This window comes from Tetrao urogallus (genome assembly GCF_951394365.1).
Source record: "Tetrao urogallus genome assembly, chromosome: 4".
Taxonomy (NCBI): Eukaryota; Metazoa; Chordata; class Aves; order Galliformes; family Phasianidae; genus Tetrao; species Tetrao urogallus.
The window spans coordinates 24,888,319-24,900,916 of NC_136817.1; the positions used below are offsets into that span (position 1 = coordinate 24,888,319).

General features: G+C 44.1%; 1 protein-coding gene across 1 annotated transcript; it reads left to right on the plus strand.

The window, feature by feature from the left end:
* Positions 1-970: 970 nt before the first annotated feature.
* EPGN (epithelial mitogen) lies at positions 971-7,787 on the plus strand (the record flags this gene model as incomplete). Its single annotated transcript, XM_079534241.1, has 5 exons — positions 971-1,007; positions 1,497-1,586; positions 6,522-6,642; positions 7,289-7,441; positions 7,733-7,787. 5 exons carry the CDS (start codon positions 971-973, stop codon positions 7,785-7,787), a joined length of 456 nt encoding a protein of 151 aa, XP_079390367.1.
* Between the last annotated feature and the right edge of the window lie 4,811 nt (positions 7,788-12,598).

Here is a 12,598-nt window from a genome sequence, read left to right on the forward strand (position 1 = left end):
ATTATTATTTTCTGAAGCTCACAGTGGGGAAACTGAAACTTGAAGTGAAGATAGCAGCTCTCTTGGGGTGAGAGTGAAGAGTTTTGAGGCTGTTGATCTGCTTTTCCATTATTGAACTGGACATTTCTGGTGATGTGCCTCAGTGCTATGTAACAACATTGCAGAGGGAGCAGTCCTGCTTGTTCTGAGCTGCCTGTGACAAAGGAATTGACAGCTTTTAGGGCTGTGGAGAGTGGCGTTAAGAAACGTGTATATCAGGTATTAAAGACCTACAGGTTCTTAATGTAAAAAGCATGATCACTCTCACCGTGTGTCTGTACAAATCTCCAGGTGGCCACCCTTGCACAGCTCCAGCTGTGATCAAAGCCTTTTGCTGGCAGTCACTGATGGGGAATATCACCGTTATCTCTGTCTGATCACTTCTCAGTCTCAGCACGGCTGTTCTCACCGTTCCTTTTCTGGATGAGGAGGAGCTGAAGTGCAGGAGGAACTAGAGCACAGCAGGGACTGGACCCTGGCTCCTGGTACCTGAAGCAACAGGCTGAATGCTGACCACCCCCCTGGAAGTAATGTAAGGCTTTATCACCTAGGGACCAAAGATCTCATTTTTCACGATATTGTTTGTTTTGCAACCTTCTGGTTTTGCCATATATCATTGATCTGCTCTGTCAGATGCCAGGTCTCTCTAAAACTACATCTCTGCATGCACAACAATGCCCACGGGTAATAGGAAACTGGGGTTTCAAGAGAAAACCTGATCCCAGTGCTAGATAATAGCAGTTTCCTAAATAAATGTGTGGTTGCCCTAAGGGCTGAGCTTGCTGCCAGACGCACCTTCTTTTGATTGGTGAGAGCAGCAAATGACGCTTCGTGGCGTATAAGTGCAAGAGAAAACACAGCAGCACAGATAAGTGGAGCCAACGAGCACCGGCGAAGGAGAGTTGCAAAGGTGTTAAAGCAGCTGCTTGCCATGGCATTTGGAATGCTCATCTACATTTTGCTGAAAGGTGGGTTTGGAGGGTCTTTTCCATGTCGTGGTATACTGGGCTATCCTAAGGAAGAGTTTAGTCTTTCTGAAACCAGCTGTAGGGGTGGGAACCATGGCAATGTGAAGCAGATTTGTTTCACTACTTTTTGAAACTGGGCAAGGTTTGGAAGGATGGAATGGAACCAAGACCTGGCCTAGAGAAATTTCTTTGTTAAATAGGTGCAACATTGTTTGTAGTACGTTGCAGGTATCTGTGCCATAAGTTACATAGATAACAGAATAGAGAACAGAGTGGATGTGCATTTAGGGATTCTGCAAATGTTTGTTTTCCCTTCAATCATAATAGTAGCTCTGTAACAAAAGGAGGTTTGAGGCAAGAATTTCGTATACTGTATTTCTGCATTGCATCAGAAGTGCACGAAATGAGTAAATGTTATCTGGATGAAATGAACCTTGAATAGCCATGCTGAGTTTTCTGTTTCAGTCAGCATCTGTTTGCATTACACAGCAATGGGGGCACTGAGTGAGGAGGCGGCTCTCACTGTTTCATCCCTCAGCACAGAAATGTGGAATAGCTGGACAAAAAACAACACTGAAGGTATTTGTGCTTTGTTCTGTTTATTAATCACTGAGTAAAAGGACGTATTTTGAGGCTGTTTGGGATAGATTGCCTGGAATTTTGATGGTTGTTTTTCAGTAATGCCTGGTTTCTGTCTGCCTTCAGTCTGAATCTTTATGCGCTCAAGTGAGAATGCAGCAAACCAATGTAAAGTGATGCTACCTTTATTGCTGTTACTCAGGAGTTTTTCTTTGTTGCAGTTTTGCTCTTGGCTATCACGGCTTCTGCAGCCCTTCTCAGAGTGTTAGCTCTCTTTTTTCTTTCTATTCTGACTGAAATGTGAACTCAAGCTATTTACCTGCCAACATTTGAGCCCAGAGCGCTGTGTTTAACCTGCCAGCTGCATTCTTGATGTTACTTCAGGTGCTAATGATGTCACTGCTTTGGGGAGAGCCATGCAATCTGGACCTGAGGTTTTGGCAGGTCAGTAAAGGAGGAAAGGATTTGAACTGTGATACTTATTAATGTCTTTGTACTTTTAAAAGAACATATTGCATGCGAATCATCTTGTGCTAATTTTAGGTCACCTGTCTTGCAAGTTTTCTTAGCAGATCCATATGCTGTTTATTTTTCTCGTAACAAGTCAAGCTGCTGTGCTCTGTTCTCTTCTTGTATCTAGTTTCTCACAGTGGTACAGTTTTACAGATATGTATGCATTCATCTGTATGCTATAAATGTTACGCTATTACTTTGTGTAATATAAACACACACGTGTGTATATATATATACAGAAATCAAGTTGCTGTTGATTTTTGACAGCAATAGTTTGACTTAGCAGTACAACACTTGAATGCTGGCTTAATGATTTGTCTGTGATTTGGGTATTTCAGAGCATACAGGAATTTAATGAACTAGTAATATGCGTTGTTACTCCAGAATTACCCAGTAGTATTTCTAGAAAGCAGGAATTATGGGTCAGATTTTAACAAATAAGAGATTTTTGTTTACAGGAGCACAACCATGACTACAATTGTTCCATGTGTATTTCTGCTAGTTGCAGTTGTGCAAATCAACCAGGTACCCATGCTTCTGGTTAGAGAATGTTTCCCTTGGAAACATCTGGCAAGAAGATGAGAAAGAAATGCCAGAAGGATCACCAAAGAAATTGAATGCCTGGGTAGGACTCACTGGAGGAGCTGGCAGTTTTCTGCGGGAGGTTCATTTCTGCTCAAGGAAGAACAAATCCATTTGCATCCCTCCTACAAGATCATGTCCTGCTTCCTTATTTTACACCTCAAGTGGGCCTGTGTAGCTGTGCCAGGGCTAGGAAATGTTAGGTTCCATGGTCGTAGAATCATAGAATCACCAAGGTTGGTAAGGACCTCTGAGACCATCCAATCCAACCATCTAGCTATCCCCATTAGTTCCCGCTAAACTGTGTCTCTCAGTACAACATCTACCCTTTCCTTGAAGACTCCCAGTGATAGTATCTCAACCACCTCCCTGAGCAGCCCATTGCAGCACTTCTGCACTCTTCTGGAGAACAAACTTTTTTTAACATTCAACTTGAATCTCCCGTGGTGCAGCTTGAGGCTATTTCCTCTTGTCCTATCACTAGTTATGCAGGAGAAGAGGCCAATCCCCGCCTCACCACAACCTCCTTTGAGGCAGCTGTAGAGAGCCATAAGGTATTCCCTGAGCCTCCTCTTTTAGACAGAACAATCACAGTTCCCTTAGCTGCTTCCCATAAGACTTGTGCACCAGACTCTGCACAACTCTGTTGCCCTTTTTTGAATGTGCTCCAGGGCCTCGATGTCTTTCTTGTAGTGAGAAGCCCAAAACAGAACAGAGTACTCGAGGTTCAAAGTGGATCACTCACAGGGGAAAATGATGGTTGGAGAGGATGCTTGGCTGGGAGCTGGCTAAGCAAGAATGGAGAATTTCAGGCACAGCTTCAGCTGAAGGGAGGTCTTTGTAGCCTTCCTCTATGTGACTGTAGGGAAGGTTCCGACCCTGGATCTGACTCCTTTCCTCCCCTTCTGATGCTCTCATTCTTCTCTGAGCATCATACTGAAGGCTGAGCTGTAGTGGCCTTGGTGGCTCGCTCTTCTTGTTGCCTCTTGGTCTGTGTTGACGCGCCTCGGCTTTCAGGTACCTGCAGGTTTTAACTTCGTGTCATATCTTGCCAGGTGGATCTGTTTGAGTGACTCAATTGCAGGCAGCTGTCAGGTGCTTACACAGCATGCTTGTCTGTCTTTCCTCACGGGACTTGAAAGGCACATGTGTTTGTTCAACAGCTTGCTTAGTATCGAGGTGGATAATATGATAGGAGTTAGCATCATGCTCTGGGATGGGTTAGAAAATCTTTGTTTTTGAGACTCATCATTCTTTTGAAGGTCATCATTTGTACTTTTGCAATGTCAGAATAATTAACACTTAGGATTTGTTCATGTATACGTAAGATCAGATCTTGCAACCAAAACTGGACAAAGCTCTTTCTACTGACAACTATGGAGGCTGTGGTCCGTGTAACAAAGTGTTTGTCTCCAGCACTTTCTAGTCATGTTTCTGTTCTGGGCTGACCTTTGTTTCTAAGACAATGTTAACCACCACGGTCCACAGGGGAGAGAGGTTTTCCTGCCCACAGGAAAAGGCAGCTTTCCCAAGCAGTGGGTGGATGGGAGGCTGCCATCTCCTGGCAGAAGTGGTGTAAACCAGGAGAGATATTGGGCTGAAGTCTGAGCAGAGGCAACTGCACATTCCACATATCTGACACTTGTATTTGCACCTTTTCCATTTCTTTTTCTTTATGGCAGAGACCTAAGGGCAATACTATGACTATGCAGTAAATGTCTTCTCAGAGCCTGGTGGAAGAGCAGCAGGGATGGGCAGTGAAAGGTTTTACTTGAGGGTCAGGTTGAACTGCTTCATACTGTGTGGTTTGGCCCTGTTGTGCTGGAAGCTGAGGAGAGCCATGAATGAGTGTGAATGGCTTGTTCCCTGAAGCTCTCACTTGCAACATCGTGAAAATCAGCCCTTGCAGTTCTCCTGTGTCCTGGATCTCAGCATGCTGCTCTTTGCGGACATTCTTGCCTTGTGTTTTATCTCGTACTTTTCCCAGCAATTAGCATCATACTCATCATACTGTCCTGTGGACGGAGTAGCATCATGAATCTCTTCTCATGGGATCAGCCTTGTCTTCCTTAAATCTACCTCTCCAAGGCCTGGTCCTCTCCTGATTGTGCTCTTGGCCAGTGAGCCCAGTGTCTTGGCTGGCATCTCTAGAGTGTGTCTGCAGTGCTCCCATGCCAACCAAATGAGTTCCAGAGCTCTGTATTGGAGCTCGTGTGCCATCACTGCTGGTGGTTCCCTCACAGAGAGCGTGATCCAGGGTTGTGAGTGTGTCTGCCCTGCATGAGGCTTTCTGAGCAGGGACAGCGTGCTGGTTCCAGTAGATGGGGACAGGCTAGCAGTTGTAGCGTTGTTACTTCATTACTGTTACTGGGTGTAATACAGGGCATAACCTTTGGGTCCTCCATCAGCATGTGTGTCATTTTGTAACAGCCAAAAATGTGTATCTGGTGGATACCTTCTAGCACTGTTTCTAGCTGTAGGTCTGCTTTATCCCTAGTGTAAAAATTCACAAGTGCATCTTTTTTTTTTTTTTTTCTTTTAATCTTTTTCTCAGCCAACAACAACTTTATTTTCAAAATAAGTTGATTTCTACCACTTCCACAGCTTTCCCTGGAAACAAGGAGCTAGTCCATCTGTGCTTTTCCAAGAAATTTTTTTTTCCTCTATAAGTCTCTCCGAGTCAGATTTCTCTCTCAGATTTTGGAGGACACTATTTTCAAAGCACTGGTGTTCAATTGGATTAGTAATGATAGTATCAAACCTCTTTGATATCCAAACCAACTTCATGGATGAAGTTGTGAAGTGCCTCAGCAGGTCATAGCACAGAGCAGCTGTTCACCATCACTTGCCATGTTTGGGATGCAGCTGCGCCAAGGACAGAAAGTCACCAAGCTGAGTACACAGTTGGATTGTGGCTAAGGAATGACTCAGACTAGAGTTTGTTAAGGAAATGGGGGAATTGGTCTTACTGCTCCTGAAAAATGTGTCTTGACATCTCGAGTTGACCACAGAAGGGCTGGAGGCATACATATCTGACAGTCTGTTCTTCAGTGTACCATCTCTGAAGCTTGATTCAGCACTTAGTCAGAAGGAGGGTTTCTGCTGCTGCCCCATTGCTTCATCACTGAGCAGACCTTGTCACCTTCCTGCATGATATTATTTTGTTTGTGGTCATTGCAGAAGCCTGGTGTTGGCATATGCTCAGTTAGGAAATCGCCATCAGTCATCTCTAAGACAGTGCCCTGAAATACTAAGGCCCTCAAGTTTAAACACTGAGCAGTTGTGGCCCTGGCTTACTCTCACATAGAAAGGCCACATGGGGAGTGCTGATTACTTAAAACCATAACTGGACACTCTGCTGACATAGAACCACGGAGAACCATTCATCACGAAATTGTAGCTGCAGCACTGAGGGACAGGAATGCAATGATTTGTCTAGGGATTGGAAGAAAAAAATAATTCATTGTTTGAATTCTAGCAGGGAAACATGCTGAGAATAATCATATGCTGTTGTTGTATCCTTAACCCCTGATGTTTTGGGATGTTTTTTCTGAGCACATTGGGTAATACTAGTGTTAGCCAGGGTGAGTCTTCCATATCATTTTTATACACACTCCTCATTAAGAAGTAACTTATTAGCAATTTGTTCTTCCTCAAAGCCAAATTGATATGTTGCAGAAGTTTGTTCTGATCAGCATTGTGCGAACCATCTTGAGAGACACATCACAGCAAACATATTAAGTTTGTTTCTGCAGATGTCTTGAGTTGTGAAAATACTTTCAAATGCTTTCATTTTTGTACTTTTTCTAGATGTAACATGGCCTTTTTCTGTGTTCACAGCAGACTATGCAGAGCAACCAAGGCTCCTGAAGCTCATGCAGGCCTGTCTGGAAGAACACCACAGTTATTGCATAAATGGGCTCTGTGCTTTCCACAGCGAACTGAGGAAACCCATATGCAAGTAAACAGCATTGCTTTAAAGTGTCTTTCTTAGAGAACTGCCAACAGTGGCATTGTTTCTTTGTCTGCCACAAGTTATTATTGGAATTTTGCTTTGCTGAAAATTAGTCAAACTTACATGTGCCAGTGAAGTTTTTTTCAGGCTTCAAGTTTGGCAAAGTCTGGAGTGCTAATGTGATAGCAAGGAAAGGGGAGAGAGAGATGTTGACTTGGTGGTATCTCACATCAGAACTGTGAAGAGGCCAGGATATTTGAAGATGTCAGCTGAAGCTCCATCACTTCACAGCTATTTCCATACCAATCAGAACCATGGTGTGCTTGAGTATCTCTAAAGTACTGAACAACTTTGGAGATCACAGCAGCTAAGGATCAGCAGGGCACACAACTCTTCGTCCACACCCTCTGCTATGAGGGTATGTTTAGATGGTATTTGGTGCTGTGACTGCAGTACTGGAGCTAGCTTTAAACCAGATGGACTGGGACAACTGGTAGTCTTAAGGAAGAGGCTCTGACCAAGCACCACATCCAACCCTTCCTAGTTCAGACTCATTCAACATAGTTTAAAGCTACTTAAAACCAGCATGTATTTCTGAAATAGAGAGCAGAAGTTCTCAATAGTTTTCACATGGTGTATCTTTATTTTGCAGATGCCTTGCAGGTTACAATGGAGAGAGGTGTGAACATTTAACACTGAATTCCTACGCGCATAATTCTTATGAGCGCTACATTGCTGTGGGGATTGGCATAGGAATACTCACAAGTGGGATACTTGCAATCATCTACTGCTACGTAAGGAAGAGGTATGGGAAATATGTAACCTCGTTGAATTGATCTGATTTATGGTGGGGAGGACAGCGGAGTTGTACCAGAGCATTGGGAGTATGTTCTTGTCACTGCTGTGTGATCTTAAAGGCACTGATGCTCAATACTTCTGCTGTCTGTTCTGCCAGTTGTATAGCACAGTACAATGTTACTAAAAGTGGCTTTCATTGGGGCTACTTCAGTGAGTTAAGCAATTAAATTGAGTTCTGTTCAGGCTACTATGGTTTCAAATTTGTCTAATTAAAATGTTACGATGTCTTCTATTTTAGATGCAGGAAATTGAAATCTCCCTACAAAGTCTGCATGGGAGAGACAGCACTGTGAAGCCCTGGCATCAAAATGCTTACCAGTGTGTCTGTAAACAAGAGGCAGTTCTGTTTCGAGGGCCACTCCATGCAGTCTAGCAATGTCCCAGCCTCGCTGATGGGATGAAATAAAGAGAATGACAGAGTGTTGGCATGAATGGAGCTCCTGCAGAACTGATGGGCTCCATTTGCTTCTGAAGAAAGACTTAATGTTTTTAGACAAGGTTGCTAGAAGAGCGGGTCAAAACAGCGGAGAATACTTGCAGCCTTCTCAACGCTCTCCTGTGCTTCAGATTTGATGAGGGGAGGATTGATTTCTTTCACCTATTTTCAGTCATTTCAAGCCCTACTGGAGTATTCTGCTCTGCTCTTTTCTGTCTTTTTTTTTTTCCTTCCCTTTTCTGCTCTGGAGGAGAAAGACCACCTGTTTCACAATGAAACTGTATTCTGAACATCACATGCTGATGAGAAGCTGTCTGGATTCTGCTGTTGCAGTGTTGACTGCCTTTCAAAAGGAACTGGACATCTTTCTGCCAATGGATTATTGAGTGCACTCACGACAAAGAACACAACTCCTCCCAAAGATCATAGGGTGGCTCATTACATTCCTGAAACTTAAAGCAAACCTTGCCTTGTTGTACTCTGATTTCAGAGCAAGACTCTGGTTGCTACAGAAGCTGGAATTATGTTATGAAATTTGCTAGAGCTTTGCCAAGGAAGCAGAACAGCTTTACTCCTTTCTCATACTGCATGCATGATGTGATCACTCTAATAAGAAGGAAAGAAATGAGCATAAGGATTTTGTTCCACTCCAGCCAGACAGGTTATTTATTATCAGATGCTTGTTTTGCTTCATCTTTCCTACAAAGAAGTGCAAAGGCAAGAAGAGAAGATTTTGTTCATGGAGAAGGGAAGAAAATTGGTTCCAATGTTGGTGACACTAACTGTGATTTCTCACTGACATTTGGAGTTACCTGCCAATGCTAATGGGACTGGAGATGGCTCCCAGATACTTTTTTCATTTCAGCTGTTGCAAACTGTAGACACTTCTTCCATGTTTTTTCATCTACAAGGGAAAGACAGTTAGGTACCTTGGCAATCTTTGTTTTGCAATTCACCTAATTTAGGTGAATTGCTGGGAAGTTTAATTTCTTTGTTCCATGAGTTCGTTTTTACCAAATGATGAATGTGATCCTTTTATTAAAACAAAAAAAAACAACAACAAAAAACCCTGTGTATTTATGAGACTACAGTGGTAGTGCTGAAATGTATATGAAAGACTGGCTTTTGCAAGGGTAAATGTGCTTAAGCACTTGGCTGGTCTAAAGTTGGTGGCTTTTCATATGGGGGTTCCTGGTCAGTAGCTGAATCCTGAACTGAAATGCCTATTAAAAATTGCATATCATCAGGAAAGCACAAGTGAGATATCTTCCTCTGAGAAAGTTGTAATTGCTGGTCAGTCCAAAAGAGGAAAAGCTGCAAAACGTTGTCATGCAGGTTCATCTTCTTCTGAATGTCTCTCCTGCTGTCACAGAGCGATGGGTTATTGTGTATGTGTTTTAACCATTTGTGAATTCTCTCATTGATGTATTTGACTATACAGTAGTGCTTCTTGAAAGAAATTTACTCGTTGCAGTGAGATGCTCTGTACCTAGAGAAAGGCATAGCTACTTCTTCTATGTTTTGATAAATATTTAAGCCAACTGGAAAGGAAGGTGTGTACTTCAATTAGGGAGAAAGTTAAACACTGTGCAGTGTTTTCTTCTGGTTGCTTTGTGGACTTAGTCAGCTCTGTGAGGGCAGTCTGTAAAAGCTGGTTGGGTTTTTAAGCTAATGGAAGAAAAGCTCGAGAGCAGAATGCCAGATGGGCCCCTGCTATGCAAAATGAGACTTGGTATAACTGCAGGGAAAGGAAAACAGAGAGACAAAGGTGGGGAGAAGGAAGGGAAAGGATATCTTTACTTTATATTTTTTATTCTAAATGGTGCTGAGGCTTCCAGAGGTGGGTTACTCCCCACTTCGGTGCTATATGTGCTTAAGCTGGACCTGGGAGCAGGCTGCCAGCATCTTGCCTGCTCAGGGGGGCACCCACCCAGGTGATGCTTTCTGTCAGTCTGCACAGTGTTCACAGTCTGTAGCCTATGTGGAAGAAAAGTCATTGCTGCAGTTCTGAGGTTTTCATCTGGCCAATTGGGTCTGAGGCATCGCTGCAGGAACGACTCACCATTGAGTGTGGCTCAATGCAGTGACCATGCTGAGGAAATCTATGCTGCCTCAGATCGCTTTGTGGAGTTGGCTGTGCTGAGCCCTGCCTCCATCAGTGACAGATGCTGCCTGGCTGGTATTGCCTGCTGCTGCTTACTGTGCGGAATTTCCTGCAGAACTGGCCTGGCAGAGGAGTGGGACTGTCTTTCCTGCCTTGTTTATCAGACTACTGTAATGGCACACAGTTGGAAGCTGCACATGCCAAGAATGCTCTCCTCTTTAGGAGGAGACCCTGTGATATTTGGCTCCTGGCGGTCTTGTGTCAGGCTTGTTGGGGGCAGCAGCTCAGTAGAACTGACAGACAGATGCTGAAGGCTGAGGCTGCCTTCCCAAAGGGCAACAGCACCTATGATCTGATCCTGGCTGCTGGAACCACACTGTGTTTTCTGGCAGTGCATCACTCCAGCCTGTCTGTCCTCAGGCCATCAAGTCCTGTCCCTGCTGCACAGGTGCCTGCTCTCAGCATCTCGGCGTGTTTGTTGCTACTAATGCTGGGGCTCAGGTACCTGTCCAGTAGCTAACACTCATTTCCATCTGAAACATCTACATACCCTGCAGTTTTCTGACCCCAGCAAGGTTCCTTTAGAAGAATGGGGTACAAACCTGTGGGAAAAATGTCTGTCCTTGCAAAATAATATTTGTTATGGCAGAACAGCTGGTGCTTGTGCATGTTAAAATAACTCACCTGAAGAGTGCTGATGTGTATGGCATAAGGCCACCTAGTGTCAAGTCTGAGCCATATAACGCTGGATTGTGTCCTAATAATGCTGTCTGCAGACTGAGCCCATTGTGTATAGGGTCTCCAATGGTCCTGTTCCTTGGGAACTCCTGGCTCAGAGCAGAACAACTTCATGGCTGTCTTGAGGAAGATCAGCTTGACAAACAAGAAATGCATAGATGGGATGTGCAGGTTATCGCTAGCATCTCAAAGCCTTGGGTGGCCCTAAGCTGTGATTGAGTATGTGGACCTGACAACAGAGACTGGAAGTGCTGCTTGCACAACTCTGTAAGTACTCTGAGCAGTGGAGCACCGATGGCACCTGCAGTGATGTGTGTACACGTCACATTAGCCTGGCTCTGAGGAGGAAAGCACCTGTAGAGGTCTCCATTGTACTGTAAATCCAGGAAATCATTCAGAACTCCTTTATGATCCAGTTAACAAACAAACAGGGAGGAAAAAAAGAGTGCAGGTACTCATTAAAAGCTCGTTGTATGTAGTTGTTAATTATCATGACAACAATAAAATCTTGTACTATGACAAGACTCTGTCTGCTCCTACTCTCGCTGAATTGCAGGGGAGCGAGAAGGCTCTGTGAGTAGCAGATTTTGGTGAGCGGAAGGACATGTCCCAGAACTGCTGATGCCTCTGGTTTGAGCAGAAGAGGAAGATACTGATTGTGGTGTTGCTTGGAGAACTGTTCTTCCTAGCCCGTTTTGGAATGGCTGTGCAGAGAGAAGGAGCACCCACCCACTGGAGCTCTGGCCCAGACTCCTGAGTGGAGAGCTATGTTTCACTCAGTTCACGTGCTCGTGGCCATGTAGGCAGGTGGACCCTTGCAAGAAAGGTGAGGTTAGATAACCACAGTGAGAGAAGAACACCTCTTCTGGAGGAAGTCAGATGGAACAAGAGGAAGGAAACAATCCTGGGAAAGCAAAGTCATTAGACTTAAGTGCCATAAGGCAAAGCACACGTGTAGATCCTAGGCCCTCAGGCCACTCAGCCTGGACCCAGGTGGTTGTAAGGGAAACAGCAGAGGTGTAGTACCTGAAAGAGACCAAAAGAAGCCCCCCTGGGGCAGGGCTGCCATCTGCTGGGTTTCTCACTAGTGAAAGGATGGAAATCTGTTAGCACTTTTGGTCACTTTTCCATAGCCCAAAATCTAGATCTTTTGTCTTCCTTACTTAGTTGGATAAATGCTCTCACAGAAAAGGAAGTCAAAATGTAGGCAGGAACACAGAAAAAATGTGAGTGTAGTACCCCTTGTCATGGAGTTTTCCTTGCAGATCATTTGTAAGCGTTGGTTATGGTCTGTGTCTGGCTGTTACATCTGCGCAGGAGCAGCAGTTCCCTCAGCCACCCTGAGGCTGTTGTGTAGCCAGTCCCAAAAGATTTCTGTCTGGATTGATTCAGACAAATTAACATTTCAATTTAAGGGAGAAAGAAAATTAAAAATTTGCCAGAGAATTTCACAAACCAGGGCAAAGGCAGTTTTAAATGCTCACTATACAGTTCAGCTCTGGAGTTCCATATTTTGGGAGTTTTCCATCTCTCTCTCTCTTTTTTTTTTTTTTTTTTTTTTTTTTTTCCCCCCACTGTGACAATAAGGCCACCTCTGCAATTGACTCAGAGCTCTGGGATTTTCTGCTCTGCTCAGTGCTGTTGTGCAGATGCCTCTCTGTAGCTCCTTCTGAGAAACAGCATAGCCAAGGCTGTGACATGAGCAGACAGCACCATGCTTTGCAAGAGCATGTGACTAACTCAGGCAAAGCTAATTTGTTTGACATCATCTCTGTACATAACGCTAAGTTTGTTTGTGTCTCATTGTTATGAAAAATCCCATGGTG